At 42.8% G+C, this 17,364-nt stretch overlaps 1 protein-coding gene across 1 annotated transcript; it reads right to left on the bottom strand.

Annotated features, from left to right (window-relative positions):
• Positions 1 to 386: 386 nt before the first annotated feature.
• Positions 387 to 16,126, bottom strand: LOC147381151 (B3 domain-containing protein REM8-like). Its single transcript, XM_086430791.1, has 4 exons — positions 15,806 to 16,126; positions 13,617 to 13,947; positions 12,934 to 13,049; positions 387 to 733 (listed from the first exon to the last, which is right to left on the bottom strand). The coding sequence occupies exons 1-4, from the start codon at positions 15,890 to 15,892 to the stop codon at positions 479 to 481; spliced, it is 789 nt and encodes a 262-aa protein (XP_086286917.1). The 5' UTR covers positions 15,893 to 16,126; the 3' UTR covers positions 387 to 478.
• Positions 16,127 to 17,364: the final 1,238 nt, after the last annotated feature.

The raw sequence follows: 17,364 nt of genomic DNA, 5'->3' as shown, positions 1-17,364 counted from the left end.
AAAAATTGATAATGAAAAATTTGATGCCTTGGTTCGTCAAATTTTATGAAACTCGACAGCCTTGAACCGACAAATGTAGGCTTTTTTCATGTTGTGTCATTTTGATGTCTTGTCTCATCCATTAATGAGATCGAGTCGTCTCATTAAACAATGACACAATCAAATGATTTTAGAAAGATACATCAGATTTGAGACGACTTGCCAATCCATCTCGTTGGTGGACAATACCGAGACGAATAGGATGACTCATCTCATACAAGATTTAAAACCATGACTTGGATACCCATCTTTTGGATTTATTCTACTTATAACTTGTTTATAAGAATATTAAACAAGGACAAAACAACTGAAAATGGTCAAGCCAAATCTAAATATATAAATATATAGATCCCAAAAAACAATTAGTCATAGATCCATCAAACTCTCTGCATATATAAATATATAGATCCCAAAAAACAACAAATAAGTGAGGGTAGTTTCATGTTGTAGTTAATTGGGAGATGTCGACCTCCATTTCCGGTTTCAACCCTATTGATATGAGCTTGAAAGTGCAAATATCTCCGTCCTTCAAGTCATTTGCAGCCAAAAAATAACGCCAACCTGTAATGAAAGCTCCACGGTTACCTCTGTCACTCAAATTCATCTCCCAACACCTTCCTTTTTTATCGTTAAGGGACATTTTGCAACGTTTGCCTTCAAGTCCATTGGAATTCACAAATTCTCTTGGGATATACTGTACACACACAACACCATCATTTCATCAAAGAAGATACTAGCGCCCTCCATGGTCACAAAGTCAGAGTACAGATTTAAAATGATAAGAGAAAACTTCGAAAAACGTAGAAAACCAAGAAAAAAAATGATGAAAATTAAAAATTAAAAAATTTATTAAAAGTTTAAAATAAAAAAAAAAAATGTATACATCTAATGAAAATTCATAAAATCAAGATATTATCATCAAATCCGATATTTTTAAATTTTATGAATCACCAAATTCTATTCTGTATTAAATCCCACGTTACAAAAAAGTTTCCTTTTCTCATTTGTTTTTGTTTTGAAAAAAAAAAAATTAAGAGAATAAAACGACGTTTTTTTGTTACATATGAAAAAGACACTTTTTAATCGTCAAAAATACAAGATGCGTTTCTAAACGTGTTTATCTTTTTTTTGTTGTTGTTACTACGTCTAGGGTGCCCTCTAATACACAATATAAAACTAGGTACCCGGTTAAGTTCTATCTTTTTGGCGCACACTTCTTGGCCTCGCATTTGTGAAAACACACCCCAATCTATAAGAGGTTACTAAGATAAAATAGACCCTGTGGGGGAAATTCTGAATCAAGGACACGTGGCGAAAATTTGAGCTCGGACGTATCTCCAAAGCTCGGATGGGCTGATATGTAAGCCCGGCAGATTGAACTCCTCGGGTGCAAATGGATGATTGAGCTCGAACTCGAGTCACCGATAGGTTAGGTAGTACGGGTAATGGCAGCATAGGTCGGTTGTACGGATCTGACATATGCAACAGTTGATTGACAGCATTAACAACTCACGTCATCCTAGAAGTGGTAGGGCAGTTACAACAACTCCTACAGCTGACATGTCAGGGAGTGAGCTAACTGCCCTAGGTCACCTCAAAGGATGGCGCAGAAATCAAACCAGATCAATGCCTATAAAAGGAAGGGAGCTATGGGTAAAAGAGGTTCGATTTCTTCTTCTCTAAAACAACCAAATTACATCGATCAATTTGTCTAACTTGATCATCGGAGTGGGCTGATTTGCAGGTTCGCCCGAGCTAAGAGAGAAGGAAAGTGTAGAGCAATTTCTTGCATCTACAATTTGGCGCCGTCCGTGGAAAACTTACAAGGAGAAAAACGACCAAGATGGGAAGGGCTAGAGGCGAAAATCGTGGAGAACCATCAAATCCGCTGCCGGCAGACTCACCTCCAAACGCGCAAGACCCAATGCTTGCAATGTACAACTTACTCATTGAGATGAGAGAGGAGATGCGCAGGGGGTTGGAGAAACAGAATGATGAGATACTGAACATAAGGAGGGAAAATGAAGAGCTCAGACAAAGGCTAGGCGAGCGCGCGGAAATCGAAGAGGGCCAGGTGCAGAGCAAAGTAGTGATCATATTGTCCGAACGGCACGGACAGAGGCAGACTGGACCGAAGACTCAGCAGTAGTCAAAACGCAGCAAGGAAGCTCTGAAGTTAAAGAAACAATGACGAGGAAGGAAGTGGAGGAGATGCTCAGGAGGAGGGATGAGGAATTCGCACGAGGGAAGGATCCCGTACAAAAGGTACGGAATGCAATTCGGAAACTCAAAGGGACACCATTCTCGTCGATAATAATGAATTCAGAATCACCTAGATCGTTCCACATATCGAAGTTCGAAACCTATGACGGAACACTGGATCCCATGGACCATATTCTGCATTACAGAAGTCAGATGGTGCTGTACCAGAACGATGATTCGTTACTTTGCAAGCTATTTCCATTAACCTTGAGGCTCGGGGCCATGATGTGGTTCCAGGCTTTACCAGCTAGGTCAATTACGAACTTTTCCGAGCTAGAAGAAACGTTTGTTGGGCAGTTCGTGCACTTGCGTAGGAAGAAGGTCGGAGTTAACACTCTATTTAACCCTCGACAGGAGCCCGGGGAGAGTATCAGGTCATTTGTAACTCGCTTTCGAACGAAGGCCCTGGATGTAGAAGGTATGGATGAGGCAACAGCCTGCGCGGCGTATATCGCAGCAGTCATCCCGGGAACACGGTTGCATGAGTCTTTGATCAAGTCTGACCCAACTCGTTTAGAAGATTTGTATACAAAGGTGGAAAAGTACATCCTCGTGGAGGAATCCGTGAAAGGCAGGAGACGAATCGCTCAGACGGTGGCCAGCAGCGAAGGGGGGATGGATGCTACAAAGGTACCGGTTTACCTTGGATGGGAGGAAAGCAAAAAAAGGCGGAGAGATTCGAGCGAGCAGTCATGGTGGAAGAGAGGCCAGGCGTATACCCCGCTCAATGAAAAACTATCTGTGATACTGAGGCACATAAATAGGGAACCCGATTTCATTCATCCGCCACGGGGGTATAAAGGAAAACCCGGAAAACCATACTACGAGTACCATGAGGCTGAGGACCACCTTATTGAGGATTGTTACAGGCTGCGCCATATCATCCAGGATATGATCGAAGCAGGGAAGCTCAAAGGTTATGTCTCGACGGGAAGAGGAAGAAGAGGGGAAACTGCCGAGAGAGCCGAACGGAAGCCCGAACAAAGACGGCTGACTAAAGGAGGTCGTCGAGAGACGGAAGAACGCATAATAGTTCATACCATCACGGGGGTGCTGGGGGCCGAAGTGCCATCTAGGCAGGTGATGCGGGAAAGAGTAAAAAAGATCCGACATATAGTCGGGGTTAACAGTGTGGCATCAGGAGTACGGACAGCAGGAACGACGAACAACGGAGCGGATTCTCGGGCAATTGTGTTCACAGAGGATGACCTGAGGGGAACGGCAAGGCCCCATCAGGACGCATAAGTGATCGCACTCCCAATGGGAAACGTCGAGCTCCGTAAAATACTGGTGGATTCGGGAAGCGCAGTGGACATTCTCTTCCTAAGCGCGACAAAGAGGATGGGGGTTTCAGAGAGTTTGGAACCAACACCGACCCTCGTCTATGGGTTCAATGGTGCTCCGAGCAGTTCGGTAGGAGAAATCACACTCCCGATCACAGTAGGGCCAAAAGTGGTAATGACAAGATTCGTGGTAATAGATGCGGATTCAGCCTATAACGCGATCCTGGGACGAAGGTGGATACACGAGATGAGAGCAGTCCCATCAACCTATCATCAAGTTACTCGTTTTCCGGGTAAGGAAGAAATAATGGAGATCATGGGTGACTAGGAGATGGCGCAGAGGTGTTTTCACTTGGCTTTGAAGCAAGACCGAGGCCCCTAGGCCATTCCTCAGAAGAAGAGAAAGGTACCACCAACTGGGAATGAAGCTTCATCGCAATTACAGAAGCAGCCGCAGCGGGAGCAGCAGGTAACAGTTGAAGAAGTCAAAGCCGTGGACCTCGGCGATGACGGAGGACAGCTAGTTAGTGTTGGTACCACAATATTGCAGGAGGAGAAGGCAGCATTGCTCCAACTTCTGAGGGCAAACAAGGACGTGTTTGCATGGTCATTGGAGGACATGCCTGGAATAGACCCTTCGATGGCGTGCCATAGACTAAATGTCGATGAAAGTTTCCGACCTGTTAGACAGAAGCCGAGGAGGCTGTCTCCGCACCTCAGGTAGGGGGTAAATGAGGAAATCGAGAAGCTTTTAAAGGCTCGGTTTATCAGGGAAGTAGAGTACCCAGAATGGATAGCGAATATAGTGGCAGTACCGAAGAAGGAAGGAGGGTGAGAGTGTGCATCGACTTTACGAACCTAAATAAGGCATGCCCAAATGATAGCTTCCCGCTGCCAAGGATCGATAGGTTGGTCGATGCTACTGCTGGTCATGAGAGAATGTCATTTATGGACGGATACTCGGGGTATAACCAAATCCCCCTAGCAGTGGAGGACTAGGAACGAACATCATTCATCACCGAGCAAGGGTTGTTCTATTTTAAGGTCATGCCGTTCGGCTTGAGAAATGCCGGGGTCACTTACCAGAGACTCGTGACAAAGATGTTCGAAGGATTAATCGGGAAGATCGTGGAGGTATATATTGACGATTTACTGGTAAAAAACAAGAAAACAGGAGACCATCTGACAGACCTCAAGCAAACTTTTGATCGACTGAAGAGTTTTGAAATGAAGCTGAATCCGAAGAAGTGTATTTTCGCGGTCTCCTCTGGAAAATTCCTCGGGTACATTATTACCAGGAGAGGCATTGAGACCAACCCAGACCAGATCCGGGCGTTGGTAGAAATACCGAGCCCAACTAACCAAAAGCAGGTGCAGAAATTGACAGGGAGAATAGCTGCGCTAAACAGGTTTATCTCCAGGGTATCCGATCGATGTCGTCCGCTCTTCACGTTGTTTTAAAAGGAGAAGAATTTCACCTGGAGTGTGGAGTGCGAGGCAGCGTTCAGCGACCTAAAGAAGTATTTGGGGCAGCCACCGATCCTTAGCTCTCCGGAAGAAGGAGAGGAGTTGGGAATTTACCTGGCAACAAGTTCATCGTCAGTAAGCTCGGTTCTCTTTAAAGTTGATATGGGACGGGAATACCCTATCTACTACGTCAGCAAAATGTTGGGCCTATTGGAGGTGAGGTACACCAGGACGGAGAAGGTAGGATTGTCGCTCGTCTACTCAGCACACAAGCTCAGACCGTACTTCCTTTCACACCGTGTCCGAGTTGTGACGGACAGCCCATTGAAAGAGATAATGCACAGGTCCGAAAAGTCAAGGAGGATGGCGAGATGGGCTGTAATCCTCGGCGAGTATGACTTACAATTCGAGTCACGGACAGCATTAATGGGACAGGTATTGGCAGACTTCCTCGCTGATTTTCCGATTGAGGATCCGAACTGGGAAGAATTGGAGAACGAAGACGAAAGGACGGAAGAAGTGGAGTTGTGGGACAAACAGGCAGGCTGGAGAATTTTCGTCGATGGTTCATCGAATTACTCAGGCTCGGGGGTGGGAATAATACTTGTAACGCCAAGCAACGATAGACTGGAAAAGATAATCAAACTCGGGTATGGGGCGTCGAATAATGAAACTGAGTACGAGGCAGTCATCCACGGGCTGAGAATGGTGAGCGAGTTGAAAATCGACTGGGTAAAGCTCTGTACCGATTCCCAACTTATAGCAAACCAGTGCAATGGGAAATTTGAAACAAAGGATGAACGCATGGCGAAGTATCTAGTCTTAATAAAGCGGGAGATTAAGAAGTTCGACCAAGTGGAGATATGCCAGATCCCGAGGGATGAGAACAGGCATGCAGATTCGTTGGCTTACATTGCCTTAATGCTAGGGAAACGGAAGGACGGTCTTTACCGGTGGAATACCTGCCTAAAGCAAGCATCGAACACGAGGAAAGGGAATGCGCACAGGTTGAAAGAACCTCGGGATGGATAGAAGATTTCACGCAGTATTTACACTCAAAGGTTCTGCCAGCAAACAAGGGGGAAGCCTGAAAATTGCTTCGGTAGGTCGGCAAATATACTCTCGTTGGGGAGGAGCTGTATAGGATGTCCTTCGGGGGACCACTTCTCAAATGCCTTACTAAGGAAGAATCCGAGCTCATAATGGCGGAAATCCACGAGGGAATCTGCGACAATCATTCTGGAGGACGGTCGCTCGCCAATAAGGTTATCAATCAGGGATACTTTTGGCCCAAGATGCAGGAAGATTGTAAGAAGTACGTGAGGACCTGCGATCAATGCCAAAAACATGCCCCTATGCATCTACAGCCGGCCAGCGAACTCCATCCTATGAAATCACCCTGGCCGTTCTCGATATGGGGTATGGACATTGTTGGACCTCTACCTCGGGGAAAGGGAGGTAAGCTATTCATCCTAGTAGCTACAGACTATTTTACTAAATGGGTAGAAACTGTCCCCCTCGCACGGATTAGGGAAGATGAAGTTATCAAATTCACTTGAGAGCACATTATAACGCGCTTTGGAATCCCTTATGCGCTGATATTTGATAATGGAACGCAGTTCAAGGGCAACCGCATGCAATCGTACTTCAGGGAATACGAAATCCGATCACTACAATCGTCGCCAAGGTATCCACAAGAAAATGGCCAAGCTGAAGCATCCAACAAGACAATCATCGGGAACTTGAAGAAGAAGTTGGCGAAACATAACGGAAGATGGGTAGACGAGCTACACAGCGTCCTATAGGCATACCGGACCACGGTAAGAAGGGCAACAGGTTTCACCCCGTTCACACTAACTTATGGAACGGAAGCTGTTATTCCCACCGAGATACAGGTTCCTACTACGAGGACGCAAGTGGCCGAGACAGAGTTCAACGATGAAATGGTGGCTCGGAATTTGGATTGGTTGGATAAGACGCGGGAAATGGTCATAAAGAGATTTGCACGGTACCAACAGGTGTTGAAAAGGTCTTATGATCGGAAGGTACGTCACAGAGAGTTCAAAGTCGGCGATATGGTGTTACGAAAGGTATTTTCCAACACCAAGGAAGTCAATAGTGGAAAGCTCGGCTATAACTGGGAAGGACCATACATTGTGCGCAAAGTCGGGGAAACAGGCGTGTACTACTTGGAGACATCGGCAGGGGATGTAATTCAATCGCCATGGAATGTATTCAATTTAAAGAAATATTATCAATAAAGTCATCTTTGCGCTTATGCCTGCTACATAAGCTAAAGCCTTGGCCCCTTCACGAGGACCAAGCCCAACTGAGGAGTTGGACAAAGGGAAAGCCTCGGCCCCTTAACAGGAGCCGAGCCCAACTGAGGGGTTGGTCTGAAGGCAAAAGCCTTGGTCCCACCACGGGACCAAGCCCAACTGAGGAGTTGGACAAAGGGAAAGCCTCGGCCCCTTAACAGGAGCTGAGCCCAACTGAGGGATTAGTCTAAAGGCAAAAACCTTGGTCCCACCACGGGGACCAAGCCCAACTGAGGAGTTGGACAAAGGGAAAGCCTCGGCCCCTCCATAGGAGCCGAGCCCAACTAAGGGGTTGGTCTAAAGGTAAAAGCCTTGGTCCCACCACGGGGACCAAGCCCAACTGAGGAGTTGGACAAAGGGAAAGCCTCGGCCCCTCCATGGAAGCCGAGCCTAACTGAGAAGTTGGTCTGAAGGCAAAAGCCTTGGTCTTACCACGGGGACCAAGCCCAACTGAGGAATTGGACAAAGGGAAAGCCTCGGCCCCTCCATAGGAGCCGAGCCCAACTGAGGAGTTGGTCTGAAGGAAAAAGCCTTGGTCCCACCAAGGGGACCAAGCCCAACTATGAAGTTGGACTAAGGGGAAGCCTCGGTTCCTCAATAGGAGCCGAGCAAAACTGAGGAGTTAGATAAATGTGATGACAAAAGTAATCATTCCAAGGGTGTATTAAAAGTAAGTAAGAGAAAGCGCATCGCACAAGAATTGACACAAAAACTTAATTCCATTAATATCGAGAGAAGGTTTACATATGGGATTACAAAAACTTAATTCCATTTATGCGTCCGCTTCGGTCACGGCCTCGGCTTTATCGGGGGCTTGATCCTCAGAAGGAGCAGCTGGATCTTCGACGGGTGGCTCGGGGGTAGCGACGGTTACTACTTCGGGAATCGCCTCCGGCTTCTTTGCAGCAGCCTCGACTCTCCTCAGCTTTGCTTTCAGCTTGTTGTAAGCCGCCTCCCAAGCTTCCTTCGAGGAATCCAGCTGGGCTTAGAGGGAGTTAAGTTGGTCTTGAAGAGCCCTGTCTTGCTCCGCCTCCTTCGCCTTGACTAACTCCTCCAATGATGAAATTTTTCCCTCTGCCAGAGCTAGGCGGTCTTTATTTTGTTCCAGCTCGGATAGTGCGCTATCCAAGCTTTTTTGGAGTTTTTGGGAGCTGGCCGCAGCCATATCCCTCTCAGCCTGGAGCTGAAGAATGCGACCCTCCGCGGATTTGAGGTCTTGCACGGAGGTATCGCTAGCCTCAATGAGTTTAGCCACGGCATGCTAGGCCTGGAAGGAAGAAAGGGAAAAGCATTAGAAGGGTACAAACGCAGAAAAATAGTATCAAGTCATGAAGAAAATGAGAAGTAAGGGACTTACCATAGCTAAAGCTCGGAACGCTTCATTGGAAAATTTTGTCGAATCGCCGACAAAACTACGGCGTAATTTCTCCACATCCCGCGGAAGCGCGGACGCGTCGAAAATCGCCCTAGCTACGGACGGGTCGGATAAGGTCGAGTCCCTATCCGACACCGGCCTTCCCCTGACAGATGGCTGCACCATCCAGGGGGTAGGAAGGGGCAGATTTCCCCTTCTAGTCGAACCAGCCGAGGATGCGTGTGAAGGCTCGGCTGGTTGGCCTGCTTCGTCGACAGTAGGAGGAGGGGGCAGCTGCAGCACTGGCGCTGGCGTTGGGGCTCTAGAAAGATGAGGCCCCCTTCTCAGCCTCTTGAGAAGAGGCTGGTGTTCTTCTTCTTCTTTTTCTTCTTCTTCGATAGCGGAGCCCCCCACCCTTGGGGCCCCAGTAGTTGGGGTGGGCGCAACTTCCGTGACTTTGTCCTCGGAGTCGGAGCCCAGGACTGGGGGAGGGCGCTTGGACTGAAGCGCCATGGTTGAAGGACGGAGTGGTGGAAGTAGAAGCTCGACAACGTAACTGAAGAGGTCGGGGTTCGATAACTAGTGCGTTATCACCACCGACTCCCCAGGGAATTTGTCCTTGGTAGGACCTGCGGACACAGCAGAGAGAAGTTAGCTCCAAGGGATTAGTAGATACAGGCTATAAAAAGCTAAATAATGAGAATAAAACGAGACTCACCATGAGGGTTGAAGAAATGGTGCGTCAAGGGAGGGAGCTTGTCCCCGGGAGCGCTTTCCCACTGCCCGGACAGTTGGATAGGAAATAAAAACCATTCCTTATTCGAGTCGGGATGCTCGATCAAGGACGGCTTCCCTCTCCTCTTGGAAACGTAGAAGAAGCCCGGCCTACTCGGGCATTTTTCGAAGGCCTGAATGAGACGGAAGAAGTTCCCACTCATCTGGCCGGGAGCCCTCTTGAAGAAGTTCAGAACCTCTCGAGTTAGCCTGCTAAGGGGAACTCGGAGGCCAGCCTTCAATTGCCCTTAGTATACCACAGAGGTACCTGGGGAGCATTCGCGCTGAACAAAGGTCTCGTCCACATAGGACAGACCCACGCCGCTAGGGACACCCAAGGTATCCCGGACGGTGTCCAGTGGAGGGCGAACGGGGGAATAGGACTTCCCCCTGGCCATTTAGAAGAGAGAAGGTGAAAAGGAAGGGGCAGAGGAGAGAGGAGGGACCTTGACCAGGTTACTTTTACGCTGTGTCCTCTTAAAAGAAAAGCTAGAGGTTCCTGGTCGCTGGGCAACGATCGGCGGAATGGCACAGCGGTGGCGCAGCGGAGGCACGATCAGGAATGTGCGTGAAGACAAAAGGGCTGCGAAGGAACGATTGGGCAAAGTAACGGCAAGGGAGATCAAAGTGGAGTTGGGAATTAGAAGTGAGGGATATTTATAGACGAGAAGGGCCTCGAGATGTACACTTGGGATCAACGGACGGGGTTTCTCAGATCAATAATGATGAAGCATTAAACGTTGAGAAATCCAATATGACCGTTCGCCCCCTTTTTCACGCGGACCGAGCCATTCTCCGGGCGCCACGTGTACTTTATGCAATAATTGCGCCGTTTAAACCAGCAGACAAGACGCGCATTACGATAACAGCCCAACGGATCGCCGCCCTCGAAAAATGAAAAGGCTAGATGACGATTCGCCATAACGAAATCATTAATCCCAACTAAGAGCCCATGAGAGGCTGCCATGTGTCAACTTCCCAGTTTAATATTCTCGAGCACCCGAGCAATCCGCCCGAATCCTCGAGAGGGGGTATTGTGGGGGAAATTCTGAATCAAGGACACGTGGCGAAAATTTGAACTCGGACTTATCTCCAAAGCTCGGATGGGCTGATATGTAAGCCTGGCAGATTGAATTCCTCGGGTGCAAATGGATGATTGAGCTCGAACTCGAGTCACCGATAGGTTAGGTAGTACGGGTAATGGCGGCATAGGTCGGTTGTACGGATCTGACATATGCAACAGTTGATTGACAGTATTAACAACTCACGTCATCCCAGAAGTGGTAGGGCAGTTACAACAACTCCTGCAGCTGACATGTCAGGGAGTGAGCTAACTGCCCTAGGTCACCTCAAAGGATGGCGCAGAAATCAAACCAGATCAATACCTATAAAAGGAAGGGAGCTATGGGTAAAAGAGGTTCGATTTCTTCTTCTCTAAAACAACCAAATTACATCGATCAATTTGTCTAACTTGATCGTCGGAGTAGGCTGATTTGCAGGTCCGCCCGAGCTAAGAGAGAAGGAAAGTGTGGAGCAATTTCTTGCATCTACAGACCCCTTTTTTCTATCACCAAGATGCATTTTGAGAACATGTGGAGGCAAGAGTGTTAGTCTTATGTTTTGCAAGGCAAGCAAAGATTAGTATTAAAAAGATGGGTAGTTAGAAACAACCCCAGTAAAATTGGTGATGTTAGGTTTATCTTCTTGCAAAATGCAAAGATAGGTTTACCACCCTTGACTGTAAGTCAAGGTTGCCTTCTCGTGATGATTTCATTTAAGAGTGAAATTTTGATTTAATAATTTAAGTATTTGAAAAGCATTTTGAAAGAAAAAAAAATAATTCAAAATTTCACCCTTAAATCATCAACAACATGCAATGTTGAGTTACAATCAAAAGGATTAAGCCTAATCTTGCATTTTGCAAAGGATAAACCTAATATCACCAATTTTATAAGAGGGCTGTTTCTAAAATAAATCATAAAATGATGGTGACCCCCCAAGATTATACAAATCGAGTCAAAGGGAGGTTCAGTTGATCATCAACAGCACTCCTTCCACTTCCTAGCATAGTTTTAAAAATTATCTAGAGGCTCAAGTAACTCCCTCGTGGGATTTTATAATGTGGATCCTCTTTTGCGTTCTCAACTGATATGACTTGTCCTATGTTTTGAAATTAACAACCTTGTCATGAGTAAATCTTCTTGAGTCTAGTGGATTTTTGTATATTTTAATAAAATAATTAATATTTGGGTGATTTAGATATGCCCCCATCTTTTGATTAATATTAAACATACCTCCTTATGTTTTCAAATTGAGGACATATCCCCCTTGACTTAAGTCTTTCATGAGAGACTAATTGAAATGATATCAAAGCCCTCATCTACAACATCTTATCCTTCTATTCCAAAACCAATCATTGTAAAGTAAAATTTTCAGCCTTGAGATTCTGTCTTCAACATTCATCTTAAGAATGAGATAGGATTTTCAAAATGCAAGATGGATTTTTGGGTCAGAAATTAAGGGTTTTTACAAGACATTGAAAATGATGGGTTCAAGCTAAATATCCTCATCATCAACATCTTGATTTTATCCTAAAAACAAGTCATCTTCAAACTTAGGGTAAGGTACCTCTACCTTCAATTTCAGCCTTGAGATTCTATCGACTTTAATATTCAAATCTCAAAAACAATGTAGGATTTTCAGACAAATACAAATGAAGTTTTGGATAGAAAAAACAAAGGTTTTAAAAAACATTGAAGATAATGGGTTTAAGATGAGATTGAATAGGTTAAAAATAGCTTACCTTAAGATTAGACGCTTGAAGATGAAATATTTTTAAGGTCAAATCTTCAAACTTGAGAATACATCTACTTCAAATTAAAATGTCAAGAATGAGAGGATTTTCAGGAGAATGAAGGGTTTTTAGGTAGAAAAATTGAAGGCTCTCTATGACATTAAAGATGACAGATTTTCTATTGGAAAAAATCAAGGGGATTTACCTAGTAGTTGGAGAAATTGGAGAAAGGGGGCATTTTGATCAGTTTATATTAGTCCCTTTTGATAAAACTTATGTCAAGGGGGCATGTCATCAGTTTAAAAACATATGGGGTATCTCTAAATATTGACCAAAAGGTGCGGGGCATGTCCATGGTTTCAAAACTCGTCCGGGATTGAGACGTATCTTCCGAGTCATCTCGGTATCGCACATCAACGAGACGAACGAATAAATTAATGTATCAAACGAGATTTAAAACCCACGTTCATTTTTCTCATTATTGAAGGAGACGTCTCAAACGTATCGGAAAACTTGTCCAAGACGACTCAATATCATTCATGGATAAAACGAGTTTTAAAACCATGGGCATGTCTAAACCATCCTTAGTTTTTTATTTTATAAAAAAAGATTATAATTACTCAAAAATATAATTAAACTCACCACAATAGGAGAATTGGAGTTATAAAACTTGATAAGAGCCGTAAACTGAGGATGTTTGGGTGCGGAACAGCCGGACTTTTCACCTTGTATAACCTCAGAAGTAGTATTAATTGAACCTATAAGCCAAATTAATTACATAAATCACCATTAACAACATCATTTTGCATTCATGCCTATGATCAAGACTTTGGGTTTGTAAGAGAGAGAATGATTTCCATGGAAAAATGAATTGTGTGAAAAAAAAAAAAATCCCGCTATTTGAGTACACCTAGGAAAATGTCGAAGGATCTTGTTAACATGTGCCCTAAGTGAAATAAATACACTTTGAAAATTGGACTTTATACTGAAAATGCCCTTAAAAAAATTTCTTTTTACTAAAATACCTTTGTGTTTCAATTTCCAAAGTGTATTTATCGCAAAAAAATTTGAAATAACCCCATAAGTGATATTGTTATAAAATCACACCGTAATATATATATAAATCATAAGTGATTTTGTTATAAAATCACAGCCCTGAAATGATATTAAGAGGTTAGAAAATCATTTTGTTTTGCTAGGAAAAAGAATTCAAGGGAAAGTGCGTAATCACATGCCAGAAAATTACATTTTTCAACAGAAATCATTTTCCCGCTAATTTCCCTTTGAAAGACTTTGAATATTAGCGAAATACATAGAGAACTTACCCCGTAATTTCTTCTTTGCGTGTTTCTTGCTTACTTGTTCTTCTTTTACGTCCTTCTGATCCTTCCCTTCTAAATACAACGGTGGATATTCTCTCTCACATGCAGTATCATCAAACACAATGACATTGAACACCATTCCACCTTCATGTCTAAATACAAGTAAATCCCCTACATGTAGATCATGATCTCTGAAAAAATCATTCCATCCCTCTTGAAATCGAAACCCATTCACCTTCACACGCCATGCTTTCCCACTACTTCTATTACTCTTCAAGATTGCTTCTTCGCAGTTCTCTACATCTAAGTACTTAAGGAATCCATCGGGTATCGACTGCAAGAAAACATATTTAGTTTTACTTGGTTCGTTTTCAAATCCATATAGACATAATTTTTTTTCTTGAGAATCTCTATGATCTCAACGGTCGGATTGATCGAGAGTCTCAGCGGAGGGTTGAGGGTAGAGTTTTTCAATGTACATATTCTCCCATAAAGTTGAAGCAACTCCCTCAAATCTTAGGTTTTTCAACTTAATTGGTTATAAATTTTCTATCACAACCATGGTTTTAAAACTCGTTTTGATGTCTAGTCCATGAATGAGACCGAGTCGTCTCGGATGAGATATCTGATTTATTTGACTCATCTCAAACGAGATTTAAAAAAAAAGAAAAAAGAAAACCTTAGAATTAGAATAAACCATGTCTTTGAGACGACTTGACAACTCATCTCGTTGTCTCGGCCAAGATTTAAAACCATGATCACAACTATTATTTTTACATGACAGAAGAACTATCTCTTATTTGCAATCTTATAAATTATAACGACAATAATAAAAGCCAAGGTTTCGGAAATTAGCGGATACCAAACTCTCAAATTTAAAACTAAGGGCTTTGTTTAGGTGTGCTCTTAGGCACGTTAAAGAGCAATAAATGCACCTTGGGATTAAGAATCTGAGGGTATTTTGGTAAAAATAATAATATTTAAGAGTATTTTTAGTACAAAATCCAATTTCCAAAGTGTATTTATTGCACGTTAATGTGTGCCCCTAGGGTACATGTTAACAAGACTCCAAAATTAAAATACAATAATGAAAAATAATTTTAATCTTTTTTCAAAATTCATAGAATTTTGCCTCTGCATCATTGAGGCACGGGATCATGTTTTTTTCTCATATGTCAATAACCTTTAGTAAAATTTGAAATCTTAATAAGTTAGCAAGGTAAACCTTAGTCTTTTAAAATAGTACAAAATAAAAGAGTAAGCCTAATCTTACTAAAATCTATTTGGGGTAATTGAGCTGACCTGTGGCATTCAAAACCTGATCCGATGTCACAAGGATGTACAAGACATAATTTCAAGAATTTTGAAAGAAAAATTTAAAAAAACAAAAGTAATTTCTTATTGTTAAATTTTAATTTTAACTTGGGAGCTTGGTGGAAGCTAGTAACCATCCGTTTTCAAAACCTTTGATCAAACCTAAGAAAAAAAGAGTCGCAATCGAGAACAGTGTCACGTTGCTATAAAAATGTTAGGCACATTTTTGTTGGAATTCAAACACCTTGGCTGGATGAACGGCTAGATTAGGAGCATGAGGTATTTAAACACCAACTAAAATGTGCCACGTAAACACCTCTCCTATTTTATAGGAGCAGGACACTGTATTGGATCGTTGGAAAAAAATTACTTTTTTTAAATATAAATTTGCAGAGCTATGGTGTTGAATTGCCAATTTGGTGATCCATTTAAGATCTAAGACCCTTAATAAGATTTGAAATCTTACAAGTAGGAGAACTGTTTCCAATAAAATAATAAAGAAAAGACTGACTCCATATCAGGCGAGCAAAAGCTGTTCAACAGTTTAATATTATATTTTGTGAAATTTCTTTTGACCACCAAACCAGCTGTCTTTTCCAAACAAAACTCAAAACTTGAAGATGAACATTCTCTAAAAGAAGAGGTTAAAAAATAAAATAACCAAAATATTCCCATCTTATAAAGGAAAATAACCAAAATTAATCACGAGTCCAATCAAGTGATTCGACCTTGGTTACCGAGTCTATCAGTTGCAACACTCATCTCGAAATACCAACAAGTTGAGTCGATCCATCAAGTTTCTACTCAAACTGAAGAAGTCTAAAACTATCATTTAAAACCAAGATGAAACAATGCGAGAGAGTGAGAGAGAGACTCACAAGTTGTGAAGAGGATGATGAACCAGAACCAGGGAGTATGGGCTTAAAGAAATGGGGTTTGGTAGGTTGAAATTTTGTCTTCGACATTTGTTGTTGCCTTGTGGAAGAATGTTCTCCCCAGCTTACCTTTTAAAGTCAACCTTTCTAACGCTCTATTCCCCATATAGGCCAGTACCGCTCGAGAGTAAATATGCCTCCTCCCAACCACCTCTCCAGTATTCTCTCTCTCTCTCTCTCTCCGCTCGAGAGTAAATATGCCTCCTCCCAACCACCTCTCCAGTATTCTCTCTCTCTCTCTCTCTCCGCTCGAGAGTAAATATGCCTCCTCCCAACCACCTCTCCAGTATTCTCTCTCTCTCTCTGTCTCAAAGGGAAACTGCCTATCATCCTTGTATGCAAATCAATAATGACACGTATCAGATTTTTGGGGCTGTTATATATAAGAAAGGCAATGGATGTGGTCAGGCGGGATTGAAGAATGGTATTTGAAAATTTTACCCAATTTGAATCAGGCCCATTTAATAATCTTGTCAAAAGCTTTGCCTGTTTAATAAACAGTTAACACAATACAATCCCTGTAATACATTTAATAAAGAATAATGATGAATGCACGTGGTCTTGATATGCGGTTGAGTACGCAGCTGATGTACACGTACCCAACCGCATGCATTCATCACAACTCTTTAATATATAGGTTCAGTTGTGTCGTGTTCAAATTTAAACGCATAATCAAGGTTTAAAATCTTGTTCTGATCCAGGTACCGAAACATTCAATATAATAAATTAACCTTTCACAATAGAATATGGTCAAGGGGCATGTCTTGAGTTTGAGAATATAGTGTGAAAAACTCAAATAATAAAGAGAAAAAAAAAATTGCACAAAATACAAGAATTTATGTTGTTCGACAGTGTACCTACGTCAACCATTATTTAAAATCTCATCCGAGATTGAAACGACTCGTCCAATACGTCTCGGTATTGTCCACCAACCAGACCGATAAACTAGTCAAACGATCAGACAAGATTTAAAATCATAGTTCATTTGTCTCATTGGTGAACGAGACGACTCAAACGTATTGGAAAACATGTCTAAGACGACTTGATCTTGTTCATGGACGAGACAAGACGTCAAAACGAGTTTTAAAACCATGACGTCTGCGGATCGGAACCAAAACAATCACTATTTTCTCTTATGTTTTATAACCTTAGAGATCTCTATTTATAAATTAGGTGTTGCTAAAACGTATTAATCTCCCAAAAATAATACCTCCTAAAATAGAAAATCTTAAAAAAATATTGCACAATTACTCTTTTCATAGCCTTAAAATATAGTTTGACCCTCGAAAGGGCACTGCTTCTTGCACCCCCACAACTCTACGTAGCGCCAATAGAATACAAGACATCTCATATATAACACACATGGTATTTCAAATATGTATCAAAATATGGAGTTTGGTTTTTTATCTAAATACCCATGTCTTCTAAAGAAGACCAAGGTCTAGAGGCCTGCCATTCATGAAAATAGTTGCCCAACCATTGTTTTTTTTTTTTTTCCAAAA

Source organism: Akebia trifoliata, unplaced genomic scaffold (genome assembly GCF_017979445.1).
Source record: "Akebia trifoliata isolate Shusen 1 unplaced genomic scaffold, ASM1797944v1 Contig00719, whole genome shotgun sequence".
In the NCBI taxonomy this organism is placed as follows: domain Eukaryota; kingdom Viridiplantae; phylum Streptophyta; class Magnoliopsida; order Ranunculales; family Lardizabalaceae; genus Akebia; species Akebia trifoliata.
Note: the sequence above shows the minus strand (reverse complement) of the source record. Positions and strands in the feature narration are given on the sequence as shown.